General features: G+C 48.8%; 2 protein-coding genes across 2 annotated transcripts in view; one reads left to right on the top strand and one right to left on the bottom strand.

The window, feature by feature from the left end:
- Positions 1–268: 268 nt before the first annotated feature.
- On the top strand, positions 269–5,984 carry LOC110304206. Its single transcript, XM_021175433.2, has 4 exons — positions 269–319; positions 2,294–2,719; positions 3,947–4,159; positions 5,379–5,984. The coding sequence occupies exons 1-3, from the start codon at positions 302–304 to the stop codon at positions 4,121–4,123; spliced, it is 621 nt and encodes a 206-aa protein (XP_021031092.1). The 5' UTR covers positions 269–301; the 3' UTR covers positions 4,124–4,159; positions 5,379–5,984.
- A 3,387-nt stretch (positions 5,985–9,371) lies between these two features.
- The window catches only part of Adcy1 (adenylate cyclase 1), a 116,855-nt gene continuing 105,886 nt past the window's right edge, over positions 9,372–20,340 (bottom strand). The window contains exon 20 of the mRNA XM_021178187.2: positions 9,372–18,381. Within this exon, the coding sequence (XP_021033846.1) occupies positions 18,079–18,381 (303 nt within the window). The 3' untranslated portion in view covers positions 9,372–18,078. The remainder of the gene's footprint in view (positions 18,382–20,340) is intronic.

Here is a 20,340-nt window from a genome sequence, read left to right as displayed (position 1 = left end):
ACCAGACAGGTGAAAGATCTGGGGGGTCGGGGGGGTGAGCACTCCTGTGGTCGTGTGCCCACGTGCTCGTCGGGTGTGCTCATCAGGTGTGCTCATCAGGTGTGCTCATCAGGTGTGCTCGTCGGGTGTGCTCATCAGGTGTGCTCGTCGGGTGTGCTCGTCGGGTGTGCTCGTCGGGTGTGCTCACATGCACCTGTCCAGGCCTGAGAGCGAACTATCGCCAGGGCTATTTTTAAGAGCTCTGATTCCAAGAGCTAGGTGAGGTAACTGCCCAAGAAGGTCCTTTCAGAGGAAAGACAAGATGGAGTCAGACACAGAGGTAGGCCTAGAGGGGCGCTGCTGGGAGTAAGACGGGGGAAAGTGTACGTGTGTCCGGGGATGTCCGGCAGAATGCCGCAGTTAGTCCTGGGGATTGTTCTCAGGCTGCCTGCCAATTAGGCCCCAAAGAACTCCTATCTGTGAGAAGCTGCTGTGGGCCCTGGGTGTGCTCTATGTTAGACGGGTCATAGCCCCACGTCCTGACCTGGAACCCCCATGCTGCACACCTTCGTCATCTCTGGACTACTCCTTGCTAGTTTTTCCTAGATAGAGGCAGACCAGAGTCTTCCCACTCTGGCGCTGAGAACTCAGGACCGCACTCCCTGCCTCTATGTAATAGAAGCCCCTCTGGGTTCCTTCTGATGCCCCTCTGGGTTCCTACTGATGGTTGGTATTATTTATGGATAGCAACAGACAACTATGTCCAGCCTCAAGAAGTGTCAAAGTCATTTTCTTTTAAAAAAGTTACATATAGTATATAAATTAATTATAAATTATATAGTATATAAATAAATTACATATACATATGGCATCTACTTCCTTATGTTCCAGTTCCTCTCACCCCCTGAGTGACAATGGCTTACTGAACAGTCCAGGGATGTCAGTACCTGCAGTGGACACTGTCACTCTCATTACAAAAATATTAAGTGCAAGAAATCGCTTCCTAAATGCAGAATAAGGCAAAATAGGCAGCCTGACACTACTGTCAAAGGGACCTGGGTTGGAGCACAGTCTCACTGCCTGCATGAGCTTGTCTAAATCCCCAAAACCATTAAACACAAGACAACAGGGTGCTGGCTGCGCTCATCAGGTCATTTCCCATCAAGTGTGTCAAAGGGCACTGGAGGGAGGCGGGCCCTGTGCTGAGCACAAGTGTGTTTAATTTCAGGCGATCAATTCCAGGCCCTGCTTCAGATGCCATCACCTGTCTGACACAAATTCCTTATGTAAAATGCTGTGGTGTTTGTGCAGATCCCAGGCACACCTCGCTTCCTCACATCCTGGCATTCAAACGGCATGGAGATTACAGTGCTGGGCTGAGAATAAGAGGAAACCCCTGCATGCCTGTGTGCATGCTGCTACTTTGAAAATTACCTAAATTGGACAAGTTTTTTTTTCTTTAGTATTTTCTACCTGTACTAAGTTAAATCCACTAGTGTAGGGTGTACAGATACGAAGGCTGGGGCATCCATCATTAGTGTCTAAGAAAGGGGTGTGCATGCAGGAGTATCTTTGGTTAAATCTGGGTTTTATGTTGGAGGAGAAATTCGGAGTTTACGTATTATAACCAAGTACAGCATGGCCCATGTACCTCCAGCAATCAGCTAATGCTGTGACCCTTTAATACAACTCTTCGTGTTGTAGTGACTCCCACCACCACCATAAAGTGATTTTCGTTGCTACCTCAAAACTGTAATTTTGTTACTGTTATGAATCGCAATGTAAGTATCTGTGCTTTCCAATGGTCTTAGGTAACCCCTGTGAAAGAGTCTTTCTGCTACCTCCCCCAAAGGGGTTGTGGCCTACAGGTTGAGAACCACTGAGCTAGTGCCACCAACCCAACTGCCTTCCCCTGATCATCAATTTGCCACAAAGGGTTGTCTTTTTATGCTGGGATTTCTGTATTAAGATTATTACTGATAACATTTACTGCCTTCCTCCCCTCCAGGAAGGCAGTTTGCTAGAACGTTCTCTGTGCTTCAACCCTATCCTTGAGACTCATCTTTGACTGTTGCTCACTGAGATGTCCATTAATGTCCATCAATGCAATGGTGGGGGTTGGGGGTAGACGTGTCTCATCATGCCTGTGGTTTGAGTCTCCAGCCATGGGTGCAGACCCTCAGTGCTTAGTGTCCCCATCTCTAGGGTCACTGGGTGCGCGTCTCTGAGTGGTTGTGCTTGGATGAGAATGTACTATGTTCCCATGAAGGGTGCTGCAACTGTCTAGAACACAGATATGTGTGTTTATCTCCAGATTCCCGAATTCAGCTCCTCTCTAGTGACAAAGACACCAGACTGGAAGAAACCTGCCATTCACAGCACTCCACAGGAGATGGCTATGGGCTGGAGCCCAAGGCCCCCCGGAAGAAACTTCCAAAGCCACTGGTCCTTGATATCTAAAGGCTCTCCCCAGCTGTCAGGGTTCAGTTCCACAACCACCTTCAGAAAAAGGCTTTCAACTGTTGAGGATTTAGAGAGTTCCAGCGAGCAGGAGGGGCCCCATTCAGACCATTTAGCTGCAGAGGAAGAACCCTGCATGTCAGCCTCCTTGAACCAGGAGCAGCATCAGAAGAAGACAGAGGCCCTGCAGGCAACGAGCTGGCCAAAGAACTCAGGGATGCCTGGAATCTCAGACATCGCCTGTAGAAAGAGACGAGACCCAAAGAAGCGGGCAGCTGCGGTAGGTCTCCTGTCTCCCAGCCCAGCCCTGTCCCCAGGGAGCTCCATGTCCCTGTATGCTTCCAGCTATCCTGCAGGGGACATTTACCTTCCATTACGCAGTTTCTCTGACACCAAGGGTGGAGGTGTGCATAGGATACCCACATCTGCATAGGAGGTCACAAGGCCTTCCAGCTTTTCTGACATCCAATGCTCGGCTGTCTCAAGACAGTTTTTCACTCAGAAGGAATGTATGTTTGCTCTTGCCTATAGACACCATGACTCCCCAGCCCAGGGCTCTGTAAGCCTAGTCCTCAGTGCAGGCTCTGGCTGTTCCTTGTCCTAGGTCTCTAGCTCACAGGCATCCAGGTACCAACTGTCCTTAGCATTGAAGGGTCAATAGAGAAGTTGTTGACAAGAATTGTCCCATTTGTCACCTCACTACATAGGTTCTCCCAAAGGGCCATCTCTGCTCCTTCCTGCACTTTTACCTGTGCCTAAGCACAGCAGGATGTTGCTACAATCTGGGAATGTCCTGAGTCAGAGCCAGGCTGAGTTGCCCCAAGCCCTTCCCTAGCCACAGTATGGGACAGTGATGGCTCACCTTCACACAGGAAGAGCATAATAATCTACAACAATCCTCGACCTGTGTCTGAGGTGCTTCTGCCTCTCTTGATGCCAGGGACACTCTTTACCAGAGCCCTGAAGGTTAGATGAGTACCAGAAAGCATCCTGGCAGGAGCAGTGGCCAAAGTAGACAGAGCATTAAGAACATTTCAGAACCTTTAGGCCAGATGTGGTAAACATCTGTAACCCCAGCTCTGGGAGACAGAGGCAGGAGGTAAGCCTGAGACCATCTAAAACAACTGCCCAGTTTCCAGTTGCTGTCAACAGACCCCAATTCCAAACCCTCATACCTATTAAGCAACCACTGGAAGCCTGTTGAGGGCCTCAGGGGGAATTTTTTCATGGTCATTTCTCCCCTCTATCCCTCCTGAGGATGCTGCCTCTAGGGTAGCAGAGGTCAGGACAGCCAGTCCCTTTCTTGGCAAATTGTATTCTCTCGCTCTGAACAGCCTCAGGGACTGAGACTGAGAAAGCCCGAGTCTGGGCTCCACCCCTTCTACCCTATGGGTTCAGCTGGTATCTCAGACATGGACAAGGGTCCCAGACCTGCTGGGTATTTTTTTCCCAAGTGCATTGTGCATGTTCGTTACCCATAGTGACTGCAATTCTGTCTTCTACACAGATGCAACGCTTGCGGCAATGGGAGGCCCAGATGCTTCAGGAAATTGAGGAGGCAGTTCATCATGAACTTACCATCCAAGAGGGGGTTCTTAGCACTGAGCTCCCTGGCCAAGCCCAGGGGCCACTTAGCATCAGTACAGTCAGGAGAGATCCCCAGGGCCCTGCTGCCTTGGCATGACTTCATTGTCTACACCACACACTCCAGCTGGCCCAGGTGAGTAAGGTGGGAGCAGATCTTGTTATCCAAACAGTAGGATAAGGGAAGGATTGCCTAGGGCCTGGGTGGGGGTGGGGTAATCAAGGAACTGAGTTGGCAGTTTGGAAGAGAATGAGATTCTTGTGTTCTGTAACTTTAAAAAATCAGTGGGCCCGATTGAGCCCTGTGCCCTCTCCTGCCTAGCTCTGACTCAGGAATGACCTCTCTGCTCCTCTGACCCTTGCTTTCCTTATCTGAAAAATGACAAAAACATATCGGGTGCAATACAAAGCATGTGGGCTCAGCTACTGTTGGCCTGGCTCCCTCTGCCCTTGGAAAGCCATGTGCCCTGGGAGCCACTGATCCCTGGGCAGAGCTCACTCAGGCCATCGGTGAAGCAGAAGCAGGAGGAAATGGGCTTTGGAGTTCTGACACACTAGGCCAAGTGCAAGTGTGGTTTGACGGGAACTGCTGAGCATCTATCTCCACAGTGGCGAGGACAGATGGATGGAGAGGAAGGTCACCTTCTAGGTGGGATGGAGAGGGAGGACGGGTGTGAGCTCCTGAGGACAGGAGAAACTGGGAAAGAGTACAGGTTAGTGTTGGGTTTCAGTCCCCTTGGGGATGGATTGGGTTGATTTCCCACTCATCTTCAGGGCAGCAGAGATAGAAAGTTTGGGTGGGAAGCTGCCGCAGCTGCTGCAGCTGCTGCTCAAGGCTGTTGTATGGGTGTATGAAGGGATGGAGCTCCTGCAGCAGCCTGGGTAGCTACTTACCCTTGCCGTGTTCTCCCTGTGTTTCCTCTCCCTGTCTCTAAGCATCCCAGCCCCACGTGGTGGATGCACCCCACATAGTGTAAGGATGGAGCTTCCAGTAACACAGACTGCCTCCAGTATACTCAGGCTGACCCCTTTCTGCAGGCATGTTATGGCCACCTAAATACAGAGACTAGTTTGTTGTTTCATTACTAAAACCCAGACATATGATTATGTTGCCAGTTTAGTTCATCCCACCTCCTACCTGTCCTGTCCACAGTGGGACAGCAAGTGGCTGCAGCCCCCACCTGTCCTGTCCACAGTGGGTCAGCAGGTGGCTGCAGATAAAAGTCTGGTGCTACCGTGAAATCAGAAGAGGAAAGCCCAGATAAAAGAATAGGGCATAGAGAGTCTAGGTGTCTGTGAGGCCCAGGGCTGTCTGCTTGGAAACACAGGTAATGGGTCTCATTGTCTGCTTTCAGGAGCGGGCCAGCAGCTGGGACTGTGCACAGGAACTTCATATTCCACACAGTGTTCTAAGTGGTCCACTTTATATTTAAACATCTGCATGTTTTACAAGCTACTTTCTATTAAAATAATTCTCTATTTTCATTTGTGTAATTATCTGGTTATAAAATCAGCCTTGTGAACATGTCAGAACTTTACTAATTTTTCAAAGACAGAATACTATTTTTAAAACCTGGTTAGAACTGTGTAACATGGAGATGAATGCATCAGAGAAAAGTTCTTCCAATCTTCATTATTAAAAATAAACTCTTTTCATGAGAACTATTTCCAAAGTTTATGCCTGAATGCAAATCAGTTCAGATGTAGAGCCAAAAGAATTCTAATTCCACCTCGCTTTTCAAAGACTGAAATTCAAATACAGAACGAGTACAGGGAAGCAGTTTGAGGCAATATATTCTTGAAAGAATTGCAGGCCCCAGAGGGAAGGCTTAGGTGACAGATAAGTTCCTGGACACATACGTTGTGCTTTCTGGGTTTTTGTGTATTTGCCCAGTTAGAGTATGCTTGACTCCTAGGCACTCCAGCTGATGTGATTAAAATATCATTCTTTGGGCTAGCAAGATGGCTTAGTGTGGGGTAGGGGTGCTTACCGCCTAGTCTGAAAGCCTGAGTTTAATCCCTGGAGTCTATACGGTGGGAGGAGAGAACTGACCCCTCCTACAAGCTGTCCTCTGACCTAATACACCTGCTCATGCTCCCACTATAAACAAAATGACGGAAAAAGTGAGTTATTTAAAACATGTTATTTAGGAGGACACCTCAACAATAAGGCCATGTAGACAGTCCACAGTCTGTTGCAACAAGACCCTGGTGGACAATCCAGTTAATGCGAAGTCCTTTTTGCACTCTGACACATTCCAGCTTGCAATCAGCTTGAGAGAAACAGAGAGCAGAAGGACTGTTCATCCCCAGACTGAGCCATGCAAAGCTGCTGTTGCTGCTGCTGCTTGTGGTAGCTCAGGCTGTTTTTTCAACAGCAGGATCCCTAAGTTAACACTTCTGTGATAATCCATGGGTAATGGTCCTCCGGGATGATGTCAACCATGGTTGCTTAGAGATAAGCATGGGTTATCATTAGAGTCTGCAAGATCATGTTTTATGGAACAGCAGTCCTGATACCTACAAGAAAAACAGGTGTTCTGCTTTCCCCCCAGTTCCAACTTTAAGTGCCCTCCATCTCCCAAAGGCCACCCCCATCTAAATCTTTTATAATCACACTTCTCTCCACACAGTGCCTCCATACTAGCACCCATCTCACATGGAGTGTGGTTAGAGAACTAATTGCTAATCCTATGACATGCCTGTCTTGGGTTTGAGTCCTCACCTGGACAGACATCCGCTTTGTTCTAACCAATCACGATTAGATGAGTGCTTCCTGCACCCTTAAAAACCTCCTCTGGCTGAATGATGAGTGAACTGCAGCACAATGGCTCCCAGGCACACTCCTTTATCATGTCCCCGCTCTGGTAGCTCAGCTAGGTGATCTGGTAAGATGAGATGGAGGTGACTTCTTACCTGGAATTGCTGGATAGAAATTTACCTCCAGGTTTGTTCATGTTGGCTGATTCCATTCCTTGTGTTACCAATAACTGGCTGGGCTCTTTCTATTGTGGGTAGACAAGGGGAAATGCCTCTGATATGGACAGGTCGCCAGCCAGCTCCAAGCCTGTTGCTCCAGACTCTAGAAGTCAGAGACCATGTCCACGCACTGGGTTACTGGCTTGTTGCTAGGGCTGTTGTCTGCAACACTAGCTAGCTATGGCAGCGTCAGGAAAGCCTGATGGTGTCACAGCCTTCAAACAGCACTTGGAGGCTGAGACCCTCAGGCAGACAGCAACAAGTACTGTAACTCTGAGCTCTGTGGGTAGCATGAAGGCAGACTTGCTCGTTGGGGCTTAAAAACCACCAACATGAACATTGAGGGTGATTTAACCTTAGCCCCTGCTTCAGAGCCCCAGGGAACGTGAGTTTTCCTAATCTGTTTCCTTGCGATTCTAAGTCTGAGGTTTTCTTCTGTTGCTCGTTGTCAGAAGGGAGCCCCTTTGTTCTGAGATGCCCACCCTCTTCTCCTGCCTAGTCACACAGCAAGCTAATCCTAGAGTGGACATCAATGACTGGACAAAACCCACCAGCCTTCAAATCTCTCTGGCCTATCTGTCTGCCACCAGCCAGAGACATAGGGGGTCGTGTTTCATACCATAAAGTTCCTGGCACAATGAGGAGTGAGGTACCTTACCACACTATGAGGAGTGATGCATCTTACCATTACACGTGGTGAGGATAGAATCTTGGTGGAGGGAAGTCTTAGAACTTTGTCTACTACAGTGTCTTCCACGTTGTTCATCATTACCAACAGCACAGTAAAAGCTTGAAGCTCAAGACAACTAGGATTGGTAGGATAGCTAGCCATCACTAGAATCCTGGGGTGGATTTACCGTACTAAAGGAATTAATGCCCTGTGGTCCCCGTGACAGTTTACCAAGTGAAGACAGACTCCCAGTGTGGAAGTGTGACCTCACTGAAGATTTGTTAGCAGTACATTTCGTTTTCCTTCTAAAAACATCACTAGACATTAGGGATTGCTTTCAATTTGTGTTTCCTTTATTAATAGTTCTACTGATGACCACGTTTCTGCTAGGTCATATTTCTTAATCCCAGACTTTCCATAATTTTGTATATGACCTTATTAAAATTTATTTGAATATTCATCCTGTATCTTTTTTTTAATCCTTTTACTAGGACATGAGTTTATTTGACAGTAAAGAGGTAGTCTTTATTTAAAAGAGGAAAACTCTACATCATATATGTTGGTAGTTAATGCTCTGTTAGTTTGATTAGATCTACACTTCGATTGTCTGCCCAGATTCCACACAAATGTTGCTGTGAAGGGATTTAATGGGACTACTATTTGTAAAAGACTTAAGAGTAAAGAGGTGACCAACCACAGTGAGGGTGGCCTCATGCAGTCAGATGCAAGCTGAAAATTAACTTCCTCCTCGGTCACCCAGTCTGCCCCATCTCAGGTGTGTCAGCCCCAGCCATGTGAGTCAGTTCCTCAAGCTATGTTTTGTTTTCCCACTTCTCCCTGATACCAGAGTGTACATACACATACATACATACATACATACATACACACACACCACCACCACCATACATGCATACACATACACACACCACACACATACACACACACACACCACATCTCCCTTCCTCCCTCCCTCTTGTTCCTCTCTGTCTCTTTCTCTGTCTCTCTCTCTCTGTCTCTCTCTCTGTCTCTCTCTTCTCTTCTCTTCTCTTCTCTCTCTCTCTCTCTCTCTCTCTCTCTCTCTCTCTCTCTCTCAAAACAGTGTACAAAGGAAAAACAACTTGAAAGAAATACCTCCTGGCAGCGTGACTGTGGACGTGACCCCTCACCATTCTGCTAACCTGGGATGGGTTAATATTTTTCAGCTTTTCAAAGGAACCTGTGACCAGTTTCTGTGCTCAGGTGACTGTTTTATCTTTAAGAGGGGGCAATGAGAGCTGGGGCTATAGCATAGGGCTGGAGTGCTTGCCCAGCACGTACAGGGGCAACTGGAGACTTCACAGAGAGTAAAGTGAAAAGCTTACCACTGAGTCCTCAGCTACGGGAGCTTCTGAAAGATCCAAGAAATGATCCTACTAATGATACCTCAGACTACAAGAAGCACGGAGAGTCCATATTAACAGTCAAATGTTGTCTGAATAAGAGAAATATCTGAACTGGGGGATTCACAGAAGCCCAGGACTAAAATCCAGGTTTAAAAAATATGAAGGAGTGGCGGTGTAAAAATGAAGATGGCTTATGTCACTCGGGGGTCATGTGGCATGTGACATTTTGAATAATAACTCCTCACCCCAGGAAAAGAGTCATGGATGACTTCAGAACGTGCATACGACCATTTGTCTTTCAATGAAAATGGCCAGAGTTTAGTCAAGCAATTTTTCTCCTTTATTTTTGTTAAATAAGACCCCAGAGAGTATAGTGCAAACACTCAGTAGAAAAGTTGCAGTTAAGAAATGTACATTCACATTAACATTTCAGTTCATTCACTTTTTAAATAAAAATAGGACAAATTATTCAATTACTCATCTCGATTTAACAATCTTGAAAAAGACTGGAAGGTGCTCTACAGAGTTGACATAAAAATAGACCCGTATTGATTATACAAATCTATTGTGAGAGGTTACCCAGTGATATTGAGTTATTGTGAATATAATCATCGAGTTCTCATAGCTACGGACGCATCTGGTAAGTGTATCGTGTGGGATAAAATGCCCCCTTTGTCCATGCACCCTCTATCCCACTAAGGGACTCAAAGCTTTCTTGATAAACACAGGACACAGGTGCTTACACATGCCTTTTTTTTTTTTTTCTTTTAAGTAAGGAACTCCAGAAGTGGGCTTTGGGCTTACTTTAAATCAAGATACTGCTAAGACGCGATCATAACAATTCCGTTTGTGCAAATTGGTGAGCAATCAGCTTAAGTGGGCACGGTGGGAAAGAGAGCACGGTGGGAAAGGGAGCCACTGCACAGTAAGTGCTGGAGCCACACGGGCTCCACGGAACCTGGGATTGGCTGAGGGCAGCACTGTGCTCCCAATGAGCGGTAGAGGTGACTTGGGAACAAGCCCAAGCCCATCCATTCTTTTGTGCATGCTACATAACGTCAAATTCAAACTAAGGTGCACACAGTTAGGAATTTCAAGGCATGCAATTCCGTAGTGCAAATGGCTTGCATATACTCAATTTTAACAGGGATGAAGGCAACAGAGCAGGCCCCTCTTCCCCAGGCATGTGTGCTCCTGGTGGCCAGTTGTGCCCACACTGCCAGTGGTGTATGCAAGAGATGCTGGGGGCTTCCTTGGGCTCCCCACAGCATGGGAACAGTCCCCTGAGACTTGTGCTTCATGTGCCTGGGGTCTGGGGCTGAGTGGAGGTTGCTGGTGGGAGGTGAGAAACAAGTTTCTGGCTGCTGTCAGGCCCACTTCCCAATGCTGTGCTATGGAGCAGGGGGGACCACCCCAGGCAGATCTAGTGGCCTGCAAATGTTCTTGCAGGCAATCCTACAAGTTTATGAAGTCTAAGAGATTTCTGGAGTCAGTCTCAGATAGCATGTCCGTTGAAATGCTAATTCTCAGCAAATGGCTGGAAATGTTTGGAAACCAATGCATCTGAAGTGAATGTAGTCTGGCATTGGCAGGAACCAGTGCCTGGAAAGCGTTTGGGGCTCCTGTAACATGGGAGAGGCAGCCATGCTTTCTGCCATGCACCATTGCCCCTTCCTTGCTTTCTATGCACTCCTGGAGAACTCTAACCCCCCAGGGAAGTCCTTGGGAAGGCACCCTCACTGCTGTGCCTGCCTGCTGGAAGCATGAGAGCATTGAATGTAAGATCTTTAACTGGAGCCAGGCTGGCTGGGCAGTGTGGCTTGGGCTCTACAGGAATGCCATAGCTCTGTCCCTATTTGATGTCAGGCCTTTCAGAAAAAATTGATTTAAGAAGATGCCACTAGACACAATGTCAGTTTGTGTTTCAAAACGTTTGAGACTATCAAGGGCACTATAAGGCTGAAGCCGGGGTTCTAATTTCTTGCTCGGTGTGGTGTCTCTAACTTTGGAGGAATGCAGCTGATCAGAAAGGAATCAAAAGGCTCTAATTTAGCAACAAGAAGCCAAGAAATACAGAACCAAACAGCACTTAGCCACATGCTCCAAATGTGGAGTTTGAGCAACTCTTGCCCACAAGAGACCCACGTCCATGAAGTGCCCTGCACCACACTGGGTAAGCACTGTTGTATAGAAGATAGCAGCAACAGCAGCCTAGTTCTTACAGATTTCACTTGGCTTAGCCGAGACCTTAACTGCAACAGAAAACACGCAGCTTGGCCTGATCAGATGAACAGTTGAGGCCTGGTCCCTCCCTCTCTGCCTCACATTCTCAGGACAATGTGTGTTGAGTATTAGCAGACCACTTCCTTCCCATGAACAAGGAGCCCACAGAAGGGGCCCTGGAATTGCAAAACTAAATGGAAGTACTAGTAATGAATGTTTGATCAATTTACCCCCATACCAAAGGCCCCTAAAGGTGTTTGCTAATGGGGCAGTAATGATTGACCTCCCTTGTTTGAATGTGGACTGAGCAGGCCTAGCAACATGCTGAAGAAAACTCAGTACATTCATTAGATTTTTAAATGACCAGCACTTGGCAGGACCGAGGGATGTGGCATGATGGTGGTTAATTTTCTGAATTTTAAGACTTTCTTTTTCCAGTTACTTAGGAAACACAACCCAAGATAGCCTTCCGAGCTTTGTTCTTCGCATTGGATAACCCAGACAGGCAACAGCTGACACACCAGGTGAAAGGTGTGGCCTCCATGTCAGCTCCTAAAACATGGAGGGCAGGGAAGGGCTCATGTACCTGAGGTTGATGTCGTTTTGTTCCCTCCTCAGAGTTTGGATGGACACCCACCCGGCATGTGGAGTTACCACCTACTCTGCACAATAGTCAACATCCACCCAAACTCTCAGTCCAACAAGACAAGAGAAACAGGAGCAACAGGGTCTCTTTATGCACCCGGACCAGAATGATGCGATTATAGCGGTCTTTTTGCAAAAGAGACTTAGCAGTAGGCTGAGTGGCTCGGGGATGTGCCCATCCCCCTCCCTCCCTGGACTGAGGGAGGGGGATGGTGTATGCTGCCTCAGCTTATAGGATATCAAGTGTCCCAAGTGACAGCTCACTATATTCAAATTTATTTTTCTTCAGTGAGTAATCTTAACCCCAGGAAGAATAATTTTATGTCTTATTAGACATGCATGCACATGTCTACCCACATGCACACACACATGCACAGGAACACACATTGATTTGAATTAAGCACAGCCTCTAGTGGAATAATTTTTGTTTTATAAGCTACTGAACAGATCTGGTATGTGTGGAACAGAATGGATTAAAATGGTTAGAAACCTTAAAAATCCAAATGTCTTAGTCATTAGATAATGATGTGTTGATTGGATAATTGTTTAGTGACAGAATGTGGCACTTGAAGTTGGATCTGAAGCATTTATGGAATGAACCACAGAGTGACAGATCTCATCTATTATTGGACCCGTGCTCACAAGGCATACACAAGGCCAGGCCAGGGATCCCATATCCATTCAAAAGTGTCCTCTGAATTCTTGGAGGTGAGGCAGACTCTGCAGGGTGTCGACACCTGCCTTGCATGACTCAGTGTGTCTGTGTGAAGTTGTGTTCATGGTGTACCAGACCTTGTGTAACAGCCACTAGAACCTATCACATCCTCCTTGCCTCCAGCCCACAGAGCATCACAGATGGCCTCTAGCCAGGAAGAACCCCTCGTGCAGCAGTCATCAGCCAGCATCAGGACCAGGCCACCCCAGGTCATCCAACTCTATATGTGAGATGACACTCTCCAGAATTCTCCTACCAGTGACCAGCAGGAGCCTTCCTGAATATGCCCTTCTGTGCTGTGCCCACCCTTCTCTTTAGGAGTGAATCCTCTGGCCAGGCCACACACCTCCTGCCTTCCCCTAGGAAGGCTCCTGGCTCTAGGTCTGTTCCTCTGGATCCACACTGGTCTTGGTCCATGTGGCACTGGTTGACTATATAGGTACAGGAGTTGCTTTGAATCAAACAGTATTCATTTCTACCACATTCATCGTGTCTGCTGTGAACATATCAACACATTTTCTCTCTGGTGTCAAAGAGCTTGGAATGATTTATGTATAAGATAGTTATCTAGGTGCCTCAGTTCCTGGATTGAGACCTCTTTCGCCTGAGAGGTTCTTTCCCTAGGCCAGCTGAGGGCGGCTCAATTTTGCCTTCTAAACTCTGAGTTCAAGGACATCTCCAAGCAGCTCCTCTAACCCCCAGCCTAAGGGGTCAGGAATACAAATCAACTCTCATATTCCCCATGAAAATTGTGTGTGTGCGTACACATGTGTTTGTGTGCAAGTGCATATGCATACACACTTTTAACCATCAACCTACTGCCAAGCCTATAGTTGTAAATAGAAATGAGCTATTGGTTCAAGCCTGCTATAGAAACATTCAAAGCCAGTCACAGCTAGAGAAGCAAGATGCTTCAAAGGCCCACATAATATCCAATCTGCCCTCCTTGCTCTTTATTAATTTTATCAAGCCAAGCACACCCTTTGCAAGTTGAAGCCATTAAAAAGCATGAGCAAGTCAGTTCCTGGTGGCTACATATGTACAGCCATGTAAGAATGTAAAATATCAGCATCCCTTCTGCAGCATGGTGCTGACGGGTGTGCAGTGTATGTAGCAGTGTTCTTTCCCTGCCACTATTACGTGAAGGGTACACACTTGCTCTATAACAACCACGCCTCCAAACGTCCACTGACAGAAGTTCTGCACGGGCTGTGAAAGGTCCCTGGGACTTGGAGAGTCCTAGAACGTACCTGCTGAGGGTGGCTGGGAGACTTGAGTGAAACCTTCCCCAGATCCACAGTCCACACTGTTTCCCTCTTATTCATCCCGTTAAAGCAAGTCATTTGCACAGTCTCAGCGGGCTGCTGTTAGGACAGTGGTACAAGAGTCCTTCAGCTCACGTGTAAATACAATGTGAGCTCTTGGAAAGCCGCTCATATCTGCCAGTCAAGCCCACAGCCTGAATCCTCTGTCAGCCCTTTCTAGCTCTTTCCTGTTATACCCTCGGGGGTGCCCTTCTCCCACCAGAATGGCACTGAGGAAGGTGGTGTGCCACCTGGATATGCCACAAGTACCTTTCAATGTTGCAACACTGAAACAAACCATCACGACCCTCAGTCACATAAAACATCACGATTCAAGGATAGGTGTAGATATAAAGATCGGAAGGCTGCCCTCACCTTTATTCCTTAGTGACAATAGTGGGGCCCAGGACTGGTGGCTGGCTCAGTCTGCTCAGCTATATCTTGGAGGGTGGGTATGTGTGTGTACCAATCCTGGCTGTAGGAACCAAGAAGCTAGAGCTAGGCCTTCTGGGAGGGATGGGGGACTTGGATGTCAGTCCTTTATAGCAATCTCACATGCACAGGTAGTTTCTGGAATAGCAATCTGCTTGGGCCAGACTTGTCTCTACAGTATTAGGTTATGGTTATTGCTTCTATGACAGAAGGGGTCCGGAAGCCCTGGTGGCTTTGGAGTCTGAGAAACAACTGGATTGCTGCGTGTGTGGGGACATACACCTGTAGGTATGGACACCCCAGGAGTGGACTGTCCCAGGATGGCACAGCCCATGGAAGCATTTGGAAGCATTCTGGGGCTATGTTCTATTCTATGGTGTCAGGCACGGGAGGCATGCTAGGGGCGGGAAGGGAACACAACAGGGTCATTTCCCAAGGGCCACAGCATTACAAGCAGGGGCTGAAGTGGGTACCAGGCTTTTCCTCATTTTTGGTACAAGTGATCAAGCACCTGTGACTGGCGCACTATTTACAGAGCATCTTAAAATAAATAATTTGGAGAGAATCCTACCTAAATGGCTCTAACATTTGTACATGAATATTGTACAAGATTAAAAATAAATAAGGCAATATAATACATTTTTATCACAAGTAAAAAGAAGGTTGTTTATCACCAAACCCCAAGGAACATTATGGCTGCACGTGTGGTTCCTGACCTCACAGGAAGTAGGCGGGTTTGGAATTGCTGATGATGGAGATGTCGCCCCTGAAGAAGAGACCCAGCCAAGGCTCCTGTGTGGTCTGCTTCAGAACAGTCCTGTGCCCAGAGAAGGCAGTGTCATCCTAAAGGTTGCTTTCTCTCACTCTGACCACACCTTGGGTGGCTCTGCCCATGCACCCATGTGGCCTCGGTTTGACACACGCATGCGTGATTGCAGTGTTATCGACCTAGGCTGGCTCTGCTCAGCGTCATATAGGTCAGATCCAGGGGTCACTGGCTGGCCTCCTCCCTCATGGCTCTGATGGTCTACCTGCTGTATACTCAGGCTTTGGCCAGTTTCAGCTCCTTGTGGTTGTGGGCATGTGTGACATCCTGGCTTCTTTGCTGGCTGAAGCTGTGCTGTCCTCCCAAGTCTCTTCAGTGTGTTTCATGTCCTCATCTTCAGGTCAGCAACAGAGACTCAGTCCTGGGCATACATCACCTTTCCCAGCCTGGCCATCTTTCCACTTCTGAGGGGCCCTGTGCCCGCACTAAACCCGTTGGTGTAGACTTTCTCAATCCTTCTCAATCCTTTCTCAATCCTTCAGGCCTACCTACCCTAAGTCCCCTTGTCAAGGTCCTCCACTGTGGCAAAGGACACACAGGACCTGGGGCTGTCATGTGGGCATCTTTGAGAGCCACTCTTCTGTCCCTAATCTGATCAGCCAGAGAGGCGCTAGTTCTGGGTGCCTAGAAGCCACTCTGAGGAACTCCAGGCTGTGTGAGAGGTTCTCTACCCTCCTCAGTGGCCTGGAAGGTCAGGGACAGTGCCACAGCCCTTAGCCAAAGTCACCATATACTCACTTGCTCTGGGTGCTCCTGGCTGGGCTGACTGCAAGACAGACAGACAAGGTGAGAAAGTCCTAGTGCAAAAGAGCCCCATGAGAAAAGCCATTTGTCCCAAGGATAGGAACACATGGGGACGGGCAGGAGGCAGGAGCCACAAAGAAAGAGTACTCACATGTCTACCCAGGTTCTGGCTCCGAGGAATCTGCCCCTTCTCAGACCCCCCCCCCCAACAGCCTGAATCTTTCTTATAAATGCAATCTTAGGATGGTCTTCAGGGCCACGGGAGAAATCAAAAGCCTCTCCTGCTGCCCTCAGCTCTCTGGGAGCCAGCATTCTCCCCCACCACTGTTACAACAAAATACCAAGCCTCAGGAACCAGACATGTCCAGCGGAGGACGATGAAGCTACCTGCTCTCCAACCCTGAAGGCTGCAGTGGAGTGCTGAAGTCAGTCTGGCCCTGGCTCTGGGTCTGGGTTCTAGCCACAGTGGGCTGACAGAAAGGGTCAGAGTTCCTCTGTAGAAGGTGCTAGATGATACCCCTACCACCACCCACAAGCTCCAGCCCTGTCCAGAGAGAATGTGCGATCTTCACAGCTGCCCCACCACCGCCCTAGGGCACCTAAGGTGTAGTCTCAGAGACTTGGAGACTTTGCATGCAGCCTCCAGCTCTCCCTTGCTGAAAGTTTTCTTCCTATCCACAGGTGACCTGAGTCTAGCCTCAGCTGAGTGTCCCAGGAATGGATGCTGGCTGACCAGGCAACAACAAAGCTACACACTTGAGCCAGAGCTGAATCCAGAACACCACATATGCACCCTGCCGGGGAAAACTAGGCTTTGCTCTGCCCTATTCTAAGAAGATTCAGGACCCTTAGAAGGGGGCAAGCTCTTGGGGAGCCATGAGGAAACGGGCCTCCATAGACAAGATCAGGCAGGGCTTATGCTCACCTGCCCTGCTTCAAGCTGCCTCCCTTCCTGTATTGAAACTGAGTATCTTCAAAAGCAAGGCTTCATCCCGCTATTTCCAGCCAGTTGCTTCCTACCAACTCCTCCAGAATCCTGTACCCCAACGGGATTTCCTCACTGTTGCAGTTACTAGGACTCACAGGTGGGAGGTCCCAGGTGTCAGTCAACAGGGCCACTCTTTCCTGTCACCCTGGAGCAGGGAAACCACACCTAGACTCAGGAACGCACACTGTGCCGACTCTGAAACCACCAAGAGGAGAGCTGGTTAGGCCAAGGAGAGCAAGTCTTCCAGCAAGGAGAGCACTCGTGGGTATAGTGGGTCAATCGCTCTTAACATAAACGAAGGCTTGATTCTTGTTAGACTTACAGCGTCCAAGACACCACAGAGAAGACAAGGCAGCACACACCCCTCCTCTCTGAATGTGCAGTGATGGCACAGGAAGAGGAGGGTCCACTGTCACAGCAGTCAGAAGCCAGCAGCCAGGTGGGGTTGGAAGAGAATGTACGGGCCAGGAGGACAGAAGTGGGGCTGTAGGGCCTCCCGAAAATTCCAGAAGACCTGCCTCTGGCTGTTAGCAAAAGCCTACTCTTGGGGAAAGCCAGCAACCCCGCTCTTCATGCAGTAAGAGGTGTCTTTTCAATTCTTCCCATACTGCCCTGACCAAGACCTGACCAGCTCTTTGCTGTGCCCATGGTATGAACAGCTCAACTGTCATGGCCCTGCCCAGCGGGGCCAACTTCCCAGTCTGGCACTCATACTTGAAGCTGCTACCCAGGCTTGGAGTCACCCATAAGCCAGGACCTACCAGGGCTAGAGCCACCCATAAGCCAGGGCTTACCAGGGCTGGAGCCACCCATAAGCCAGTTGACTTGGGGCTCAGTCATGGTGGGCTCCTCTGCCAGCTTGACCTCCATAGCTTTTGCTGTGACCATGGAAGATACTCCCAAGGACCCACCACCTATGGCAACACTAGCCAGGCATAACCAGGTCATTAGGAAGAGACAGAGCTCAGTGTGCCCCAAAGGGTGGCTTGGGCACATTTCCCATTGGCCTCAGGCCACACTCAGACAATACTTCTCCTCCAGCCCAGCCACTTGGCTCCTCTGGCTGGTCCTGGCTAGAGCCATGGTGGCTTGTGACACCCTGGAGCATTCTTGCCTTGCATGCATCTCCAGTGGCCCATGGGCTCCACTAGGCTTCCTTCCCTGCTGCTGTGGATGACAGGTACTGGCTAGTGGGGGCTGGAGGGAGCCCTGGTCTGACTGGGGGTCCAGCCGCCGGACACAGTGGGGGCCGTCTGGCCTGGCCTCCACCTCTCCCGTAAGGACACATCCTTCGTTCCAAGCGAAAGGTCCTGCCGTGGGAACTGTTTCCATCAGTCCTGCCTTCTAGAAAGTACGTTAGCATCTCTCCCTTGCCCTTCACGCTGACTTTGCCTCTGCATACGAACTGGTATGAGCACCTCTTCAGCAGCCGGTGGACTTCCTCAGTCACCTACCAGGGGAAATAAGTCAGCATTACTCTTAGTCATGGATAATGAGGGGGTCTTCTGGAGGGTCGGAGCTCCCCAGTGACCTTTGACCCTGCACCTCACTTTCCACCCTGGCTGCCCAATCCTGGTGATATTTGGACAAAGCTACTTCATATATGGGCAAGTGGGGATAGCTGGGGCTAGAGACCCAGCATGGCTTGGGTGAGCATTTGTGACTGCTTTGTGTACCAGTTAGGGGCTGTGTGGGACTAGCCCCAGTGTTAAAGGTAGATGGGCAGGCTCTCTGGATCAGGGATCTAGATACCTCAGCAAGGTAGTCTGGTGCTGGGAATGGCACCCTTAGTTTCTGGGAATGGAGTACAGCTACTGAATAGAGCCTTTGGTAGGAGGTCATAAGCATACAGAAGACAAAAAATGCTAGAAGAAAATGGGCATCTCTTAGCTCCTCTTTTCTCAAGCTTCAGACCAGTAAGTATACTGGCTCCACGAATCTCTGCCTCCCCACACCAGAGACAAGATGAAGTGTGAAATATCCCTGATCTACGGCACAGTCCTAAGCCAGCAAGGGGGTGTGGGGCTCTACACCTCCTTGTCTCCTGGCTTTGGCTTTCCCCACATTTTATGTCCAAACAATGAAATTGTCTCCAGCTCCCTTCTTCTACTCTGGTAGAGCTAGGGAGGGTGGCCCTGCACATGAAACTGAGCATCAGTGTAAAAATATCAAATATGAGCCTCGTTAGTCGAGTATTAGAAAAACGTATTTAGGACAAAGAATTTAAGTCTTCTTGTCCCTCCACCTTGCCAGACTCTTATGTAAATGTTTTCATGCTCAAACTGTGAGCAAAAATCAAAAATAAACCTTTCACTACAGCAACAAAAGCAGTGGGGTGGGCACGGGGGTGGGGAGCCTTCTTTGGGCATGACCAGTCTGGAGAAGGCCGTAGGGGAGTGCGAGCATCTTCTCCATGGTAACACCATACTCCATGTCCTACACGTGAGAGTAGCAGATGCTGCCCCACTAAGTGGATGCTCAGCCCACAGAGCTGTGCCTGTGAAAAGATGGTGTGATCTGTGTATTTTACCACAATTAAAGAAATCTGGGGGGGGGGGTAGGAAATAAAATGTCATCAATGCAAAACTGCAGAGCTGCTAAGGGACCCCAGACCTTGGTGCTGGAAGCAGACCTCAGAACACATGCCTGCACCTCACAGGTGCAGAATGTGGAGACTTCATGGTGAGTCGAAGGCTCAACGCCCAGGGAGACTCAACTTCATAGTAGCCATGATGTCAGAACACCCTGTCTGTGGCAGTGACCTAGTCACAGTGTGGGCGGTCCTCTTGGGTGTCCTGTGTTCCTGCTCTAATTCCACAAGTCCTGAAACCGGGGGAAATGCACCTGAATAATGAGAATGTTGCTCCAAAACCCTGGAGGCTGCAGTTCTCTGGTGGGTGGCTGGATGCCAGGGCACCCTTCATAAGCTCCATTCGACCTGCACAGCTACATCTAAATGGCAGGTCTAATGTTATTCCAGGGAGAAACACTAAAGGCTGGACCTTTCCCCGACACCGATGAAGACCAGAATGGCTCCTAGAATGTGTCATAGCCACCGAGTCTTGTCCCATGTGGGTGAAGCTCCTCAGAGGCGGTGGGGGTGTCTATTGTCCTGTTCTCTAAACACTTGAGAAACACCTCTTCCTTCCTGGTCTCCTATGGCAGATGGATGGTGACCATGGCTTTTAGTTTGCTTGTTTCTTTATTGCTTTTGAGACTGGGTCTCACTATATAGTTTTGGCTGTCCCCAAACTCACTCTGTAGATCAGGCTGGCCTCGATCTCAGAAATCCACCTGCCTCTGCCTCCCAAGTGCTGTGATTTAAGGTGTGTGCCACCAAGCCCAGGTGAAACCATAGTTTTGAAACAAGAGAGAGCACTGAAAAGCTAGACTGTCAGGCCACTTAGTG

This window comes from Mus caroli, chromosome 11 (genome assembly GCF_900094665.2).
Source record: "Mus caroli chromosome 11, CAROLI_EIJ_v1.1, whole genome shotgun sequence".
In the NCBI taxonomy this organism is placed as follows: Eukaryota; Metazoa; Chordata; class Mammalia; order Rodentia; family Muridae; genus Mus; species Mus caroli.
The sequence above is the reverse complement of the archived record's forward strand: the minus strand, read 5'-3'. Positions and strand labels throughout refer to the sequence as shown.

What these genes read in the sequence shown, in the direction of transcription:
- LOC110304206 (XM_021175433.2), top strand. An exon ending in CAAAGAAGCGGGCAGCTGCG is followed by an intron (nt 2,720 to 3,946) that starts GTAGGTCTCCTG and finishes TCTTCTACACAG; the next exon opens with ATGCAACGCTTGCGGCAATG.